At 42.8% G+C, this 18,862-nt stretch overlaps 3 protein-coding genes across 6 annotated transcripts; 2 read left to right on the forward strand and 1 right to left on the reverse strand.

The window, feature by feature from the left end:
* The first annotated feature begins 41 nt into the window (after positions 1–41).
* LOC121295727 (meteorin-like protein) lies at positions 42–4,667 on the forward strand. The gene is made up of 2 exons (XM_041220723.1): positions 42–280; positions 1,044–4,667. Exons 1-2 carry the CDS (start codon positions 207–209, stop codon positions 1,456–1,458), a joined length of 489 nt encoding a protein of 162 aa, XP_041076657.1. The 5' UTR covers positions 42–206; the 3' UTR covers positions 1,459–4,667.
* Positions 4,668–4,753: 86 nt separating this feature from the next.
* Positions 4,754–12,039, reverse strand: LOC121295724 (E3 ubiquitin/ISG15 ligase TRIM25-like). 3 transcript variants are annotated; one of them, XM_041220717.1, is made up of 11 exons: positions 11,902–12,038; positions 10,545–11,145; positions 9,855–9,950; positions 9,265–9,498; positions 8,846–9,014; positions 8,525–8,575; positions 8,333–8,371; positions 7,759–7,833; positions 7,442–7,489; positions 6,807–6,875; positions 4,754–6,129 (listed from the first exon to the last, which is right to left on the reverse strand). In XM_041220717.1, exons 1-11 carry the CDS (start codon positions 11,928–11,930, stop codon positions 5,597–5,599), a joined length of 1,944 nt encoding a protein of 647 aa, XP_041076651.1. In that variant the 5' UTR covers positions 11,931–12,038; the 3' UTR covers positions 4,754–5,596. The 3 variants fall into 3 exon arrangements, with proteins under 3 accessions (XP_041076651.1, XP_041076652.1, XP_041076653.1); XM_041220718.1 differs by lacking the exon at positions 8,333–8,371; XM_041220719.1 differs by lacking the exons at positions 8,333–8,371; positions 8,525–8,575 and having other exon boundaries at positions 11,902–12,039.
* Positions 12,040–13,483: 1,444 nt separating this feature from the next.
* LOC121295725 (coilin-like) lies at positions 13,484–18,203 on the forward strand. Of its 2 annotated transcripts, none has more exons than XM_041220720.1 (7): positions 13,484–14,362; positions 15,040–16,120; positions 16,854–16,943; positions 17,037–17,084; positions 17,183–17,339; positions 17,487–17,578; positions 17,935–18,203. In XM_041220720.1, exons 1-7 carry the CDS (start codon positions 14,109–14,111, stop codon positions 18,016–18,018), a joined length of 1,806 nt encoding a protein of 601 aa, XP_041076654.1. In that variant the 5' UTR covers positions 13,484–14,108; the 3' UTR covers positions 18,019–18,203. The 2 variants fall into 2 exon arrangements, with proteins under 2 accessions (XP_041076654.1, XP_041076655.1); XM_041220721.1 differs by having other exon boundaries at positions 13,489–14,362; positions 17,183–17,252.
* The last annotated feature ends 659 nt before the right edge of the window (positions 18,204–18,862 follow it).

The following is an 18,862-nucleotide window of genomic DNA, read 5'->3' on the forward strand; positions in this document are numbered from 1 at the left end:
CTGTTTGTTGGGAGAATTCCTGACCGAATAACGCAGCTAACAGCCCTGGAAGAAGCAAGCCAATTGAAACATCCGGCACAAAGTGCTTTTTCATTTGGGCTGCTTTATTGATTGCATTCCATTAAGGGTCTGCTTTATCGCAGTTCCTCGTCAAGATAGAGCTACACTCATTAACTTTAAGTAAAACATTAAGTTTGAATTCTCTGATGGGAAGAAGAGAGTGCGCACTGAGAGCAGCGTGGATGGAAGCAGGCGGAGAAGATCAATACGTGACAGCCAGGTATAAAAGCTGATTAATATCACTGGATCCGGCCTCTGCTGTGAGTTTGGGGTCTGGGTTAAGAATTCTTGCCGAGGATAACATTGCTGGAATGCACAGGCTCAGCTCAAGTCTGATAGGGGTGCAGCTGAAATAGTCATATTATCCCGTAACGTCGATGTTAACATTGCCGTTAACTTTCCATTAGTCGAACTGTCTTCTGTCCTTGTCTATGAATAATTTGTGAACCAAGACAGTCGAACCGCCTGTGGTTATTGGCCGGGTAGCTGATGGATCCGGATTGGCGTTTTTAATGATCCAGACCAGGTTTTGCAGAGGTCTCTTTCATAGAGGCTTCGCTGTGATACTCGGCACGACGTAACTGGCAGCGATATTCAAAACTGTGGTCTTTGACTGGATCCCATATTTATTACTTTGCAATGGCTAACGCGCCTTTATCAGCGCTGTATAAATCGTAGCCGTTAAGCTAGAGAAGTTCAGTAATGCGTTTTCTTTAATTGCGGATTTGCGTGGTTGTGCTTTGCCAGCTGCGCCTATAAACCTCAGGGGTTAGGTGAAATTGTACATATTAAATTTCACCAAATTCTAGAAACGTTCTATTTGGAATTTAAGCAGACTAGTCTAATATAAACGAAATCGTTGTACAGATTGGATTTTTTCTTTCTTTATTTATTTTACATTACAGTGTATCATATCTTATGATGATGATGGTAATAATAATGCATGTTTTTATTTGTCTCTCTTTGCAACAAATTGGGCTTAGCCGTGAAGCTCATTCCGGGACGGTTGAGCAGGTCCGTCTGCGGTGCACGGAGGGTTCTGTGGAATGGATGTACCCGACCCAGGCACTGCGAGTCATCCTGGAGCCCAACCTCTCCAGTGCGCGACACACCACCGTCTGCATCAAGTCTTTCCGCAGCTTCGGCGGAGCCAACATCTACGTGGAGCGCACCGGGGAGTTGGACCACCTGGTGAACGAGCAGGCGGGCCGGCGGGAGCGGGTGTACTGTTTTAGGGCGGACAGCCCGCAGCACGCCGCTGTCTTCCTGCAGGCTAGCCCCCGGCAAGACATCAGCAGCCGCAAGGTGGGCTTTCAGTACGAGCTTTTGAGTACCCACAACCGGACGCACGACTTCCACAGAAAGAACTGCCTGTACCATCAAAAAATTAAACAGTAACCAACCCTGTGCTTAAAAAAAACTAACAAGTACAAAGAGAATGTGAGGAACTTCATAAAACTAGCAGGGAACGACTCGAGGCAATCATGGCGTGGTTCCTTTCTGCAAGCAAGATGTTTCTTGTTGGGTTTACACAGGTAATATCGCTTTTAGAAAAGGGTGCCCCTCACCCGAAATGTGGAAAAATAAACTAGAATGCAGAATTTGTAGGCATGATAACACTTTTAGTTTTCTGGTAAAGAACCATTGCTGGTATGAAGCGTGTGGATATACCTACAGGCCATCTAATTGGTTTCCCCCATTGATACAATACACTGCTTTGTGTATCTGCAATCTGGAACCCTGCTAATGGCGCTATATATATATATATATATATATATATATATATATATATATATATATATATATATATATATATATATATATATATCTAGCTAAAACATCTGCTCAGTTCCGGGTAGAGAACAGTGTATTGTATGAATGGGGTGGTAAAGCAAGTCAAGATTCATTTTTTCAGAAGGGTCCATTTTCGCCTGTTGGGCACCCATAGCTTCTTCAATACAGGACCCGAACAGGGAATGACAAGCAGACTTCCGGTGTAGCGCTTCTGTAATGCAAACAGACGGGCGAGTTCACAGAGACTGCGCAGCATGTTGGCAGATGAAGGGGATTGCTTGTGAGGTTAAATGAAGTGGTAAATGCCCACGGAGAATACAGTTAGCAAAGCGTTTAAAGCCGAACACAGCACACAAATAGGTGCATCGATTTCGAACATACTGATCATTCTCAAGACAGGACCGAAGGGGAGACTGAGTAATGGTTCTTACAATGCTGGCATTCTTCAGATTCCGAGCCCAGAGTAAGAGCAGGTGGGGTGATGTCACTCTGCTGGCCTGCAAACGTGACCTTGGAAATGCAACAACTCGTTTTCAACAGTTGCAATAAACTGAAAACTAATGCTCTCAATGTTGTATTTTATGATGATGAGTAAAAATGACGCTGATTGCTAATTCCTCCAATTAAGATAAGAAACAATGTGTTAAGAGCTGCAGGTGAGCAAATGGGGCAATTAAGAGAATTGTTTTAGAGAACAAAAAGGACCTTGGAGCGGAGCAAGTTTGTTTTTCTTTGTCTTTCTGTTATTTTTTTGTTTTTTTTTTGGAGGGCGTTTTGTTCAATACTTTTTTTATTTACCAGACCGTTTGCTTTTGAGTTTGAGGGAACTGTTCAGATCATACTTTTCTGAATGAATTAAAGAGCCTGCAATGGTTCAGTTAATCTGTTAAATACAGGGATGTCTGGTCTCGACGCTGGGTGAGGGCATGAGGGCTGCCTACCCTGCTGCTGAAGAGGAGCCCTGTTTACCGCAGCTCTCTTTAAGAGGGTTTCTGTCCTGGTGAGGAAGCTGGACTGCAGTCTTCTTTTCCCTTGGATTCAGATTGTCAGTGCTGCACTTGGTAAGGCTGTTCTTTGTATTCTACAGACAGAGCTGGGTTAGCTTTGGGATGTGTGGGGCATTCTCAAGGGGATGTGTATAGTGATCTTGGGATTATGGGATTTCTTTATTTTTGATTGATTTTAAACCTGAACAGGTTCATATTACATGTGTGTCACGTAATAAAGACATTTCAGTTTGGTTGCATTTGTAGCTCATAAGCTTGATTCTGAAATGCTTCTCTGTGAACCTTCTGATCTGGAGCGATCACACCCTGGTTTATTCACTTACAGAGTGTAGTTTGGAACTTGGGTTTTGGGAGAATAAACTAAAAAAGCTCATATCTTGGTTTGGAACGAGGAGCTGTTGGGCTCTCTCTCCGAGAGAGGGATCGTTCCACTGCGATGCTGCTCTTGTCTGGTGATGTCTCAACGGTGGTGAGACAGACAGGGCAGAGATTGTTTCAAGTCAGTGAACTGGTTAAAAGAGTCAATGGAGGAGAAAAAGGGAAACTTCTAAAAACATGCAATAGAATGAACTCTACAAATGTCTAAAGCGTCATTTTAATTGGCACTTTGTTTTTGGTTTATTAACTGTTACTGGTTTGATCATTTTCAGGTAACGTGGACTGGTTTAAATCTGAAGTTGGAGGTATTTTTGTGGTTTGGTAAATTTGTATGTTTTCATTAAGATCTCATTCTAATGCAGATCTACCCTACTAGTTGTTGTAAGCCACAAGCTTTCAGAAACAAACACCCACCCAAACAAGAACATATATAAACAGAGCGTGCTAAGAGTTGCAAAACTGTTTGCAGTGCAAAAATAATAGGATTGTCATACAGCATAGAGTAATATTGCATTTAAACTGTGGCATCATGTTGCATTACAGGACCTTGCACAATGTAATTTATCATTAACAATTAAGCTTGACTCTCCTTAAGCACTGATATGTTCTCCTGCTAACTTGTATCGATATGTTTGCTCTGTCTAAATCTCTATAAAATAAAGGAGGTATTGGCAGTTTTAGTCAGTAACAGATCATTTTTTTTATTATTATTATTAGGACAGTGAACTACATAAGTTTATAAAAAGCTGTCGGCTATCAAAGCTACCCGTGCATTTTTGTGTGTGTTTCCCCACAATGGGACACACACACAACGCTTGATATTTAATGCAAATGGAATTGCTGCACCGTAAAGAACACAGGAGCCTCCAGTACAGCACAATCAACCGACTTTTAAAAGAACACGTTTCTACTTGGCTGAGCACGATTCACAAATTGATGTCCTGAACTTTTTATTGGGACTAAATAGCTGCTAATGAAAGAATAAATGACTTTGGTTTGAATAGCTACCGCACAATGAGCAGTCCATGACAAGCTTCTCCTCGACATAATGATTACTGTGGCAGTAGCAGTCACCCTGTCAATAGACAGGTGAGCTCATGAATCATTAAAGACAAGTTCACTGGGGGATGTGCACTGAGGTACAGAGAGGGGTCTCTGTGTGTGTGTGTGTGTGTCATTTTTCACACAGGAGACACTGATGTCTCGAACTGAAGTCTGGTACAGAAACTCGACTCTGATGCAAGGTAAATTATTTGAGATTAAAATAAACACAATTTCAAGTTACCAAACAAGAGCAGCAATGTGTGTGTGTTTTCTCTTCTTAAATACTGGATCAATAGGGTTTCTAATACCAGTTCGTTTTTACTTGGGTTGAAGTTTGGCTTTGCTCTGGCATTCTGACAAATTAGTTCCCATTACACTCTGTAACCTTTCCAAAATAGATGTGCTCTGTGCATGGGAACACAGGACCAAGTAAACCACATCCATGAGGTACAAACAGGTCCATGAAACCATGCCTTTAACAGATTTTTATTGAACCGATTAAACACTGAATCACATATCTTATTTATTTTAACCCTTTACACCTTGTATACATTCACATAATCGAATGCCATGCAAAAAGAACATGAAGTAAATCTATACTGTGTACTGCTATAATCCCATTTGCTATCGCTTGCCATGATCTGTTTTAAGGAACTGTACTGTCTGCATCCCTTACTCTCACGCAGGGCTGTCACTCTCTTAAGCTGTCTACCTCCCTGAAGCTACCCCATGTATCCCATTGGAAGCCAAACCCCACGTTTATAAGCAAAAGATCCCACGCACGTCCTGTGCCTGAACAATCTGAATGAAGGTCCGAGGGCGACTCTACAATCAAGCCTTTCCAAACTTCTATAAAGAATCACAAAGCAAATAAACTCTGCACTGCGTACACTGAAACACTCACCAGACCCGCTCCCAATTCACATTCAAAATGGGTTAATTCTTTCAAGCAAGCGAACTCGCAAATTACCTTTTTTTTTTTTTTGTTGGTTTGCATCCAATTAGGGTATATCTTTTGTTAACAATACATGCACGTATATTAACACTGTTTATTTTAATAAGCATGACTTTTGATAAACGCAGATTAACTAAGTGCCATTGTCCTCACTTGGAGCATTTTAATTGGCCTTTTTACATTTTCTCTAACTATATTGTCATGATAACTTACTTTATCAAACTACATAAATACAGCTTGTTTTCTGATTTATTTATTTTTTCCCCAAAAAGAGAAATGCATTTGGTACTTGCTGTATTTAGTTGTTTAAGATGCCGAGCTGCATGCACGTGCAGCGCCCTGGCAGTAGGAACTTGTGTTAGGCAGTCAGTTTGCACAGAGACACTGCAGTGCCGCTGGAGAAGAGCCAGAAAGCCGGATAGACAGCCTCTGAAAAGCGACATGAGAACGTGTAAATGGGGTACACTCTGTCTGAGATGCTGTAGAAGGTGAGAGAGCCCCCATCACAATCCAGGAGCACCCCGACTCTGCTGGAGCTGGGGTTCTCCAGGACTGTCTCACGCTGGTCGTGCCAAGCGGACAGCTTCACGTTGAACCACTCTATGCACCACGACTCCTTGTTCCTCCCCAGCTTGCTGGTCGGCCCCTTGCGCTCGATGCTGCTGGAGGCCACGCCGATGGCACAGAAGTTGCTGCTGGTTAACTTCACCTCCCAGTAGTGACGCCCCTTGGAGAATCCTTTGGAGCACAGAACCTGGGAGCAGACCGTGAATCTCGCTGGGCTGTCCGGGTATGACATCATCTCTTCGGAGACTGACGCTTTGGTGAAATTTTCTGAGATGGCGATTCTTTTGTGTGCTGTAGTGGCATCTAGCATAAGGACGGCAGCATCTAAAACAGAAACAAAGAATCAGTACCAGGGTAATCCATTCCCAATCCCTAACCCCTTTCAATTAATTCACATCACTGATCAAAATTGCAATTAAGTGGCAACAAATTACTTCAGTTGAAGTCGCTGTCAATTCAATTGGCTTCAAACGAAAGCAGCTGAACAATCCCAGCAATGACTGTCTCTAAAGTAACAATTTCAATTCTTAAGGAGCAATTGATTTTAAAAAGAGACTGGAATTGAAAAACATGAATTGACCCCCAACCCTGATCAGTATTGAATAAAACGCATAACTGTGCCAACTCTGTTGGTTCGGGTACGAGTCATTGTGGAGTCCCGACAGACACCCCTTTCAGCTTTCCTTCCCCAACACACTCATCGCTCTTCATTGTTTCACGCACTCCCTTTGGAGCGAACACAGTATTTATGATCAGTTTAATGCACTATTTATATTGTGCAATTGACTTTAGGTGAAAAAAGCCGCTGCCTCCATCTGCCTCAACATACTGTTTAAGTGTCTGCTACTTATTCAACTGAAAGATTTCCTATACACCTTCCCACACACCACCTCACGTCCCACCCCTGTACCTTATTACTATGGCCTCCCTGTTTTTTCTTAATACAAATTCTCTGCACGAGACCACTGTGGACAGACAGGACACCATTAGTTCAAACTCACCTTGCAGAAGATTGTGTCTATTAGTCACTTCTGTAGGATTGACTGGTTTGACGACCTTTGGCACACAACCTAAATAAAAACCATTTAAAAAGGAGTTTTGTTAACAGTGTGGAATCAGTTTTCCTATCCTGCTTAGTTTCAATTCTTATTTTATCACAGGCTCCTAGTCTCGTTAAGGGTATGTTTGTTCTAGACAAGGTGTGGCTGACACAGAAGTTTGCATATCACCCCGATTAAAGATGAATGATGAATTCACTAAGACAGCTGTCCGCTTGCAATCAGCAAGCAGTCGCATTGTCTCTCTGGAGCAGGGCTGTCCGATCATGGTCCTGGAGGGCCACTCCACTCCAGGTTCAACAGGTGAAATACAGATAATGAACTATGGATGCAGGTTTAATTGACTCAATTAAACGATTCAGAACAGGGTTGGAACAAAGACCAGGTGTGGAAGGGACAACTTTGGCTACCCCTGCTCTGGAGAGAGTTCTCAATCAAGCTGTTTTCTATTGACACATTGGTCATTTACTAAGCAAATTAGTTTTGATGTTATATATATTTTAACCGTTCATGCATCACTTTGAGAGCCATAAAAACTACAAGCTATCCCGTTACAAACGACGGTAAACCATACTTACTGGTATTTTTAGGTGGATCCCTGAGCTTTGGTGGTTTGGGAGGTTTACCTGGAAGAGAAACAGTAAACGTTCAATCAGCTAGAAGGTACTTTTATACCTGCTGCATCGTGTCATACTTCCACATCGCAGGTCTAAATTAAAGGTGCTTTTCTCCTTTCAAAAACGAATGAAAACTAAAGCAATATGTAGAAAAATTGCAAGCAGTTTAAAACTACACAGTTGCTTCAAGGTAGAGTTGCGTCATAACGTTGTGCATGCTACTAAACTTCCAGGCCTGTTTGCATTGAAAACCCAGAGTGTTTTAAGACGTGACTTACTGCTCTTCTTGTTCCCATCCCCTGGCTTCTTTGGGCGGTTGTCGTCACTGGCTACACCAACAATCTGATCTGTGGCTAAACATGAAGAAAAGAAGCATTGAAGATCCTTCCTCTGAAACATGTACCATTCTACACTGTTTGTGTTCATCTGCCTGACCGTCACGCTTCACTGTGAACACGCAACTGGCTCATCTACTCCACACTTTTATCATAGACTCTTACCATTCTAACATCATTCACATTTCCTTTGGGATGTAACTGCTACTGTGTATACAAATTTAATTTAAGTCTGATAGCAAGTCAGACCAGTTCAGAACAAAGGCACTTTCCTTTGGTAAAGCATTTTTATGATGAAGTAGCCTGTCACTTTTTTTTTTGGTTAATCTTATCAACGGTTTATTTTCGATCTATCTGTGTCGATATTTTGTAACCTATACGGTGCTTCTCAAACTTTACTATTTGATGCCTACTCTATTGTTTGCCACGCTTGTACTATGCTTTGCTACACTGGAACCAGTACCGCTCCAGTCAGTACCACCACATGTATTAGACACCACCAGAGACAAACACTCACCTAAAGTTAGTAATGGCTCATCCAAGGACACGGCAACCGCTAATAACAAAAGCAAAATATAACTTTCATACTGTATTTGTCTAACAGTTACTGTGCACAGGAACAAACACTTCACAAACCTTTCTGATAAAGGCTGTCTGAAATATTTTGCACATGGATTTGCGGGCATGCAGTATATAAAACATGACTTACTGCTGTCAGGTTTTCCTGTTTTCTTCTCCACCTTTTTGTCTGGTGCTGGAACTTATTTTAAGATGCAGAAAAATAACAATGAGACATTTTTCTTCCTTACAATTTCTATAAGTGAAACTAGGAAGGTGCTACAGGGCATGACACATGTAAACCTGGTACGAAGTCTATTGCGAAAAATAAAACTAACTAGACCCTCTAAGACTTAAGCTAGCTTTGTAGAAATGCTACTATTGAGACAAGTTTGCTGGCTAGGTCCTAAAGTCACAATAATTTAGTAATAAATTGAAAGAGGGGGAAAAAAAAACAATGTGTTATACAAACCTGCATTCAGCATTTGGACTCTCTTCTCCACTGGCAGGCTCAATACGTCTGTGAGGTATTTCTTGAGAGACACTGCGCTCGATTTGTACATTTTCAGTTGCTTTGAATTCATATTGACTCCGGGAACATGAGGAGTAAATGTCACAGATTGTGGCATCTCTATTGTACACTGAAAGAGGTCAAATGAAAATATGTATTGCATGACTCCAAATGCCATCATTCTTTCAATATTTTTAAAAATAAATGTATAGCGCTGCTTAAGCCACTGTTTAATAGGCTGTGGACATATACATTTAGTGTCTGGTAAAATGGCTGTCTACTGTTTTAAGAAAGAAAGCCCAATTTAGTTTTATTAAATAACTACAGAATATGTTTGACCAGATTTCACATTACGGCCCGGATGCTGGTGCAGCGTTTACCTGTAGAACTGTGATTCGCTGCCCCTGAGCCAGCACGCTTTCAATCTGGTCTTTGCAGCTGCTCATCTCCTCAATGTTTTTTGTCATTTTGAGCATGAGGCTCTGGATCCGGGTTTGGGCACTCTGCTCTTCTCGTTCGAGCAGGTTCATTGCCTCCCTCTCGTCCTTTTCAATGAGGTCTTTCATCACGCGGTACTCCACCTCAAGCGCAGCCTTGCTGTTTGCCACTGAATCCTAGCGGGAAATAACACAATGAAATGGGTGTGGAAGCAAAGTGTACAGCAGGGGTGCAGGAAATATTACTCTTGTATTTTCAGCCACTTGTACTAATAAAATAAGTTATATACAGTAGTATGCATCTGTCATTGCTGCTTGGCAGAGTAAATGTGTTGATATGCACAGCTATTGGTTACTTTTTTGTGTAACTAATTAAACTGCAACATAAATTAATTTTGACTTTTTTCAGATGTATTCATTTTGCAAGTGCATTGATCAAGGCTCTAGCAGAAGCACTGTCTACTAGTTTTCCATTTTTCCTTGCTTCCTATTAAACTATGTTGACGCAGGCTGGAACGTGGCGGTATACTCACTCTGAGAGACGACTGCTGTCCCTTCATCTCAAAAACGACCATCTTTGTTTTCTCAATCTGTCTCCTCAGTGTAACCAGTTTTTCTTTATAATTTTTCTGTGGGAAAAATAAGCAGGCATGAAAAGAAAACCCTGTACATTCTGAAGTTTGTTTAGTAAACAGTAGTGAAGATATTTTCTGCATATTGCTAAAATATAAACTGTGCAAGGTGACGCTCATTAACTGTTCTTTATGCATTAGCATTATTTAACTTTGCTTTTAAGTATGTTTTGAAATACTAAAAGAAATTTGAAGACCATGGAAATCTTATCAAAACGTTTGTTACTGAACTTTATTTTAAGCACTTCTAAATGTGCTAAATAAAACTTAGTAATTATGTTCTTGTATACCACAGCTTCTCAAACCCAGTCCTGGGGACTCCCTGTGGCTGCTGGTTTTCATTCCAACTGAGCTCTCGATTATTTAACTAGACCCTTAATTAAACTGATAATTTGCTTAATGATACCTTTTTAGGTGTTTTCAGTTCTAAACATTGCATAAGTTAGCTGTCACATTATATAAGTAACTTTTTTTAGACTGCCTGAGTCACTATGTGTATAACTGTAGCATGTTACGTTTATGAATCTATTTTATAATGCATAGATCTATGCATCTATTTTATAATGCATATTACAAGCTACAAAAACGTACTTCCTTCTCGGCGATCTCGCAATCGAGTGAAGTAAACTTGCAGGTTAAGTGGGAGTGCAGGCAAGCTCCACAGATGCACTTGTTGTGGTCCTTGCAGAAAAACTCCAGCGTCTTGTGATGCTCTTTGCAGATGCGCTGCTGCAGGTCAGGCAGGGGTTCGGTCAACTGGTGGCCGTGAAAGACTGGATTCTCGATGTGCGGTCTGAGGTGGGAGTCGCAGTAGGAGACCATGCACGTCAGACAAGTCTTGGAGGCTTTGGAGACCATGCAGGTGTCGCAGAATATTACAGTCGAATCCAAAGCCGCTCCCTTCGTTTCGTCCTGGCTCTTGCCTTTCAGTGACTTGCTGACTGTGTCCACCACAGTGCTCAGCACGGTGTTTTTGTGCAGGGTGGGTTTGGCGTAGAAATGTGTCCTGCACTGAGGGCAGCTGTAGCCTAGAGCCACGTCGTCGTTCCAGGTGAGGTCCAGACAGCTCAGGCAGAAGTTGTGTCCACACGGTGTGGTCACCGGGTTGTTGAAAATGCTCAGGCAGATGGAACACGTCAGCTCTTCCTCCAGACTGCTCAAAGACGACGGCTGGCCTCCCATCTTGTCAGCGCTGTATTGCAAAGGCGAAGCAAAAACGAAACTTAACTCGAGTGGTGACAGGAAAACGAAACTTAAAGGTTAATCTATATGACGCTCTGTAACCTTGAACAGCTGCGTTTTAATCACACGAGCACAACCCTGTCACCACGTTGTGCTTAATAATAGAATGACATTCTTCTTAATTTAGTATTATTGTTTGTGTTTTGAGTGTTTTTCTATATTACCGTCATCACGGTTGTATTTGTCCGATATAGCTCCATCTAGACTAGTTCACGGAACTGCACCCTGATAAGGCAGCCAGCTAAATTGCCATAGTAAGACCTGAATTTCTGAAACAAAACGTAAACATACTGTGCGGTGGCAGTGCAAAGTTCACCTGCATGTTTGCCCTTTTCACAACGCTTTTCATTACACGGTACTTTTGTTTAAACGCACAAAATGGAAAAAGCGTATCGCTGTAGTATATCACGATTCTATAAACTAATCTGCGTATTCTCTCGTAAAAACAACACCTACACATCTCTCTCGAAGAACTCAACTTCCAGTCAGCAGATCATACAAACAACAGTGCTAAAAGCTGCGCTGTTTGTTGTTGTTGTTTATTATTATTATTATTATTAGTAGTAGTACTAGTATTAGTATTATTATTGTAAACTTGTATTGTTATATTTGGATGTGACAGCACAGGGAAAATTCTGACTGCCGTGTGTTAAAATATCTTACATAATGTTACAAACTTGTAAGTCAAAATGACTGTTTTACATACCCAATTTTCAATGCGTGAATAGAGTCCATTTCACCTCTGAAACCCAATCTGACAGTTGAGTTATGAGCCTCTGCTGTATTCCGCACCCGGAAACATAGCCGTGATTCTGCACCTGTGACGTCACCCCCCCCCCCCAAAATAATGGCACTGAGATTCAACCCCTAACTCGCTTAAACTGCTGTCTTAATTTCTAGTTGTATTGTTTTTGCTCAGAAGACAGTTAAGGGAATTAAACTCGGCCCCAATCTGCATGATAATTCGTAATATGTCACATGAAGTAGAATAATAATACTGTTTTCAATATTACGTCTATATAGAGTCATTATGCTGTACATTATTTTCTGTCATCTATAGATTTACCAGCTAAAACACCACATCATTATTTTAAGTATTTGTAAGGACGCAGAAACCAAATATACACAAAGAATATAGACTCATATAGGGCTAAAAGGCAGAACACAATGTGCCAGATGGGAAACCCATACCTAGAAACATAACAAACCTTTTTTTTTCTATTTATTTGTACATGTTAAAAGGTTTTGCACAGAATGTGCTTTCTAAATGATAGTAGTGCGCTGTATTGTATCCGCAGCAGAACTTTGCTCTGCCACCCCTTCAGTGCTTTGACTGGGAGGAGAGTCCCAGGAATAATGTGCTTTCTAAATGATAGTAGTGCGCTGTATTGTATCCGCAGCAGAACCTTGCTCTGCCACCCCTTCAGTGCTTTGCCTGGGAGGAGATTCCCAGGAATAACGTGCTTTCTAAATGATAGTAGTGCGCTGTATTGTATCCGCAGCAGAACCTTGCTCTGCCACCCCTTCAGTGCTTTGCCTGGGAGGAGATTCCCAGGAATAACGTGCTTTCTAAATGATAGTAGTGCGCTGTATTGTATCCGCAGCAGAACCCTGCTCTGCCACCCCTTCAGTGCTTTGCCTGGGAGGAGATTCCCAGGAATAACGTGCTTTCTAAATGATAGTAGTGCGCTGTATTGTATCCGCAGCAGAACCTTGCTCTGCCACCCCTTCAGTGCTTTGCCTGGGAGGAGATTCCCAGGAATAACGTGCTTTCTAAATGATAGTAGTGCGCTGTATTGTATCCGCAGCAGAACCCTGCTCTGCCACCCCTTCAGTGCTTTGCCTGGGCGGGACAGTGAAACAAGTGGAAGATGAATCGTGAGTTTCAAGGCAGGGCCAGCTGACATTCCTGGAGCATTCCTCCCACGCCTAGTCACCCAGGTCTATTATAGCCCTGTTTCCATGGTAACCGTTCTGGCACAGGCCTGGCCTAGCACTTCACCCTTAAGCATTTCATTCTCCGCCATTCAGGTCCATTATGACACATTCTCAGTCATAGGTCGCGCCCATGATAAAGAATAGGATGTACCATACCACCACCTAGTGGTGGACTGAAAAATAGTCATCTCATACATGACTACTCCACTACGCTCCAGCTAGTTAATAAAACCCTAACTATATACGCAATTATGACCTGTATATATTGCTATTAAGAACTGCTGTCTTATGCTGCTATTAACTACTGTTATTTACTTGAAAGCTGGTTATTAAATATTAAAATAAAATGTTATATATCCTTTTTATGTCCCCATGTGACTGAGTCAGGAATAAGTTTGAGTTTGTTCTTGATTTTCCCCGTTCATCAGCTGGTCAAGTGTGTGTCTGTGCAGGGGCTGGACATGGTGCTGTACGGGGAGGCTGGGGATTGCAGGCCGGGCATTGCTTAAATCCATCCCGTCTAATGCAACACACAGTGTGACTATTTCCCATACCACACAGCACTGAAATTAGGCTTCTTCATTAAAACTGATACTGTATGTCAGGCAGAACTTTGAAGCAAATAAATAAATAAGCTTTGATTAATTGTGGTGGGAAAATTACAATGTTGCTCCTGCTATGATTGCTTAGGGTTTGCTATGATTGTTTAGGGTTGATTTAGATTGCTCCTCACTCAAAACATTTTATGCGGAAGAAATGTCATCCTCATGAAGCTGTCGTGCATTTGCTTCTGCCATCTGTCCCCAAAGACTAGAACTGAGTTTAGTTTTTTTTTTTTTTAATCCATCCTGTGCATGAACATATACTGGAACTGTGTGAGCTCTGCAGTGTGTCCACTAGAGGGCAGAACCAGTTACAAAGTTATAAAACAGATGCGTAGAGTCTCACCGGGGTAAAGTCGTTGGTGCAGGAAACATGGCAGCCCCCGGCTTGAGCAATGCTGTGCGGGTTAGACTTCACTTTGACTGTCCTCCTCCGGCGACACCGGGCTGCCGCATGTCCTGGCTGTTCATCGACCTGAACAAATGCAGAGTGGTCACCGATCTGGCGAGTATCGTCAGAGACAAGTTTGATTTCAGCCGCAGGACAGTTCTGGACCTCTTCATTGACGACTGCTTCTTACCGCCTAACGAGAGCATCTACGTCATCAGAGATAACGACAGCATCAGGTGAGCGCCTTGCCCCGTGTGGTTAATATAGAGCACACGCTTTTCAGTATTTAAAATGGAAATAAGTGAAGCAGGCCGCCTGTGTATTTCCTCCGATTTGCAGTGTCTGGTATCGTTCAGCAGCCTACAGACAGCACTGCAGGATTATATATAAGAGCGGGTGTTTGCACTAGCGAGACACTTTATTTAAGCGTTTAACTTATTTGTTGACACGGTGCCCCTGCGTTGTGTGAGTCACTTATAGACGCTGCAACACAGTAGCGCACGACGCTAGAAACTGCTTCCAAAAAGTTCATAATATCCATTATTGTACCATGCCTACCAACGACTTGTTGCACGAATACGTGTCTGAACAATCAAACCCTCCTAAAACGGCGTTATATAGCAATAGCGGTATCTAACTAGCTTTAAGCTAAATTCAGTTCAGTAGAATGAAAAGGAAACTTGGTTTTACCCTTAAACAAACGTTGTAAAGAGAAGTCTTTGTGACCCAGTCCTGGTTTTGCTATGAGTTTAACAAGACACACCTAAGCTTGTTACCTACACACTGTGGCTAATCAAGCTTGTAGTAAAACCTGGAACGGGTGAGGTTGCTATGCAGTAGGAGTTCTGTTTTCATCCCAGCGTGTTTCGTAACCTCCACTTGATCATACAACATCCCTGTTTCTGTTCCTCAGGGTGAAAGCTGAAGGTTTTCTGCCTGCACTGAATGGCATTGTGCCCAGAGAAACCTCTCCTTGCAAGGAGCAGAACAGGCGCAGGTCTGTTGAGGATGTGCCCTCAGATAGAGATCACACCAAGAAGAGCAAGAAGAAGAAGAAGAGTAGCAGCAGGGAGACCCCCAGTCTGACAGCGCAGCCCGAAGAGGGGGAGCACAGCGAGCACCGGGCCGAGAAGAAAAGGAAGAAGGAGAAAATGACGAGGGAGGAATCCACAGAGGAGGAGCACAGCCAGAGAAAAAAGACGGAGCAAGAGGAGAAGGCATCCGCTGCAGATACAGGCAGCAGGGACGGGAAGAAGCCCAGCAGCTGCTCTGTTAAGAGCTCTGCTGCTCTGTCCCCAAAACCAGCTACTGCTGCAGGTAAGAAACCCTCCTGCAACAGGCCAGCCCCAGCCTCCTCCCACTCCAGCAGCACCGACAGCGACAGCAGCGAGGATCAACCGGCTTCCAAGATCAAGACTCCACAGAGTGCCAGAGCCCAGCCCAAGCCAGGCACTGCAAGCAGGGGCACTTCTGCTAAACGAGCGCCTGTCCCAGTCATAAAACCTGTGACCGCCCGGTCTGCTTCGTCATCAGAGTCCAGCAGCGAGGCCGACAGCTCGCAGCCGAGAGAGGTGAGAGAGGCAGGGCTTGTGTCATCTGTGTCGCTGCCAGCCAAAGAGACTGCAGCGGAGAGAAGCAGTGCCCCAGCCCAGGCTGAGACCTCCAGCTCTGACAGCAGCTCTGAGGAAGAGTTTGTGATCAAGAAGCCCCAGCTGGATTCAGGACTAAACATGGCTGTGATTGGCAATGGCAAGGACAGGGGCAGGGAAACCCCTCTGGGGGTGGGAAGGGGGTCCCCGCTCGGGGAGGGGAGGAGTTTGGGGCGAGGGGATGGCAGGTTCCCTTGGAGAGGTTCTGTGGGCCGGGGACTGAGAGGAGGCAGGACAAGAGGGACCACGGGACAGTGTTTCCCTTACGATTACAATGGAAGTCAGCAGCACCAGGAGAAGCAGCACTTAACTGAGAAGGCATGGAACATGTCTGTGGTATTGCAGGTGAGGTATTCATACCCACGCAGGTGGTGTTAACTGTTTAGTGGTTGTTGCAGCTCGTTGTGCCCGACATTTGAGCTTAAGAAAAAAATTCTAATTTGACCTTCCTCTTCATGTTGGGTGATATGTAGACATTTTAAAATGCGTTTCAGAGCTTTTAATAATACACCTTAATTTAAGAATGTGTTTAAACTGCATTGCGCTGTTGACAGCAGTGTTTGCAATCAAATTGCTGAATGTTAGATGTTTGGTGATGAAGCCAGGTGATCTCCCTATGAGGTTCAGTAACAGTCGTGCAATGATGGCTGACGAGCAGCTGTCACTCTAATTATGCATGTACACTTGCACAGTGCAAGCCTAAAAGATTAACAGAGATTGCATTTATTTTTTTGCTGTCGTTCTTCCAAATGTATTCAGGAATTTATTTTTCATTACACTTTTTTTTATAGTCACCTGCACAAAATCCTTACCCAAGGTATTATGTATATATTTTTCCTGTTTTGAAAATGTGAGTAATGACTTTGTCCAAACTGTTTTAAAACAATGTATTCTTCTAAAAGCACTGGGTGGGGGGGGGGGGGACGACATTTTGTTTAAAGGACTCAAGGTTACGAGCAAGCAGCTTTCCTGTGTTGCAAGAGTGACGACTGGTCGTTTTGTGTACAATGAGCACGCCTCTCCAAATTAAACACCATCGTGACTCTTTGTTTGTGTCTGTCTCATTTCCTTCTTTCAGTATCCTGCAGAAGAAGCCCCCAAAAAAGATTACAGCTCCTGTCCTCTGCTCGCCGCACCTCCACAGATGGGACAAAAAATCGCTTTCAAGGTACACAAATTGAACTCCCTGCTCATCACTGTGGAATTGAAGTTGAAACTTTTAATAACCCTAAACTCCATCCTGTGTTGTTTTTCTAACTAGCTGCTAGAATTAACAGAAAACTACACGCCAGAAGTGTCTGATTACAAGGTAAGTTGTCAAGCCTGATCTGTGTCATCTTGGTCATTGACCCTCCTTCCTTAATATTTCTGAAATAAGGCCTACACTCCCTTGCTTTGCCCTTGCAGGAAGGAAAGATTATTCACTACGTCCCCAACACTAATCAAGTGGAGCTGGAGATCCTGTCCTCTAACGCTGGTAGGACTTGCGCGAACTTGAAACGTAAACCTATAGGATACAGGATCTGCACCAGACATGTCTGGCCAGGACCAAGCAAAAGATGCAGTAGGACCTCGCTCTGTTCCAACATGTTGCAGTTTATTTCATTATTTTATTTTTTACAGTGCAATGTGAGCGCATGTTACAAAAATCAAATTCAACGATCTGTCCTTGCATTAAAGAAAGGCTTGTGTTTTTTATTTTCACTTTGAGTTTGCAAGGAGCCAGGGAAGTTTGATCTGGTGTACCACACTCCGGATGGGGCGAGAGAAATTGAGTACGCTGTCTCAAGAGGCTCCAACAGGGTAAGTGAGAGAATTCTACCAGATTGAGCCTTTGAAATGCGAAGAGGCCCCTGTCATTAAACTAGACTCCTAGGCAGGGTGTCCTAATTGTACGTTTTATAATAGGATGTGCTTAAACTGTACATTTTAGTTGTCATACGATGTGGTTCATGACTTTGAAGTCATGCCTGTGTCCAGTAACAGATACCAGATCCCCTGCAGATTCTCTACCACATGTACCATGACATTGAGGTCTTAGGGTGTGAAGTTGCCCAGCCAGTTCTTCTATCCATTAAAAAAAAAAAAAAACACTGATGGGGAAACTTCTCACAATCAGAGACAGTGAGTGAAGTGAGCACTGTGTGTTATTCTTTCAGGTCACGGAGAGATGGGATTCCCTGATTGAGCCTCGACTGATTATTGAACCTGCTAGTCTGCCTGCAGCTGGAGCGACTGGCTGACTTTTCATTCTCGCCCTTGATGTCTCCGGGAACCAACTGTGAAATACCACAAGATGTCTATATACATTTTATTGTTCTGTGGGTTTTGTTTCAATATTTCATTTTAATGCTGGGAAGAACTGTTTACTTTTAAATGCATCACCTGATGTAACAATGTTTCATAAATAAATGTGCTTTTTTATGTACCCGGTCTGTCCAGCCACTTCATTTCTAGAGCTTTAGAAGTCGGTGCAGGGAGTCAGTGGGCTGTAGTTTGGAGGGGTGTGTGGGCAGCCATGAGTCAGATGAGTTGCACTGCAGGTGTTTTTTTTTATCACGCAGGTCAGGCTTGCCAGTAGCTATTGCACAGGAAAGAATAACAGAAGCATTCAGTTCCCAGCCAGTGACTCTCGAATCTTCTTAATGCTTCATTTCAATTCATTAATAATGCAGTTCTGTCTTGGCTTTCTTTTCATTGCATAAAGTGGAGGAGTTTCCTCTTATTAATGATAATTCACCTGGATGTTTTAAGCACACAAATCTGGTCTGATAAAAAGTAAACGATCTACACAATTTCTTCTGAACGTCATGCAGAGAGCTTATTTCAATTTTTCATTTTTGTTTTTTTTGTTTTTGTTTTTTTAATTGACGACGTGAAGTGGACAGGAGGCAGTGTTGCAGCCTAGTCTTTCAGCTGATGGCAGCTGAAACTAAATGGAGATGTGCTGAATCAAGCTGTCCTTTGTCAAGGCTGATCCTGCACTGCGTTCAGTATGCAGGACATTTACAATTGTTGTGCAGAACAACTGTACTCTAGTAACACCTTTTAAAGGGTCTTGCAGGAAGAGCTGCTACCCATAGCATA

Source organism: Polyodon spathula, chromosome 20 (genome assembly GCF_017654505.1).
Source record: "Polyodon spathula isolate WHYD16114869_AA chromosome 20, ASM1765450v1, whole genome shotgun sequence".
NCBI lineage: Eukaryota > Metazoa > Chordata > Actinopteri > Acipenseriformes > Polyodontidae > Polyodon > Polyodon spathula.

Coding starts and splice junctions, on each gene's coding strand:
- LOC121295727 (XM_041220723.1), top strand. CDS start 207: ATGGGAAGAAGAGAGTGCGCACTGAGAGCAGCGTGGATGGAAGCAGGC. Junction 281..1,043: donor GATCAATACGTGACAGCCAG/GTATAAAAGCTG, acceptor AATTGGGCTTAG/CCGTGAAGCTCATTCCGGGA.
- LOC121295724 (XM_041220717.1), bottom strand. CDS start 11,930: ATGGACTCTATTCACGCATTGAAAATTGG. Junction 8,576..8,845: donor AGTCCAAATGCTGAATGCAG/GTTTGTATAACA, acceptor TCTTAAAATAAG/TTCCAGCACCAGACAAAAAG. Junction 6,130..6,806: donor TAGACACAATCTTCTGCAAG/GTGAGTTTGAAC, acceptor TTTCTGTTTTAG/ATGCTGCCGTCCTTATGCTA.
- LOC121295725 (XM_041220720.1), top strand. CDS start 14,109: ATGGCAGCCCCCGGCTTGAGCAATGCTGTGCGGGTTAGACTTCACTTT. Junction 17,085..17,182: donor CAGAAGTGTCTGATTACAAG/GTAAGTTGTCAA, acceptor TTGCCCTTGCAG/GAAGGAAAGATTATTCACTA. Junction 17,340..17,486: donor AGGACCAAGCAAAAGATGCA/GTAGGACCTCGC, acceptor TTTCACTTTGAG/TTTGCAAGGAGCCAGGGAAG.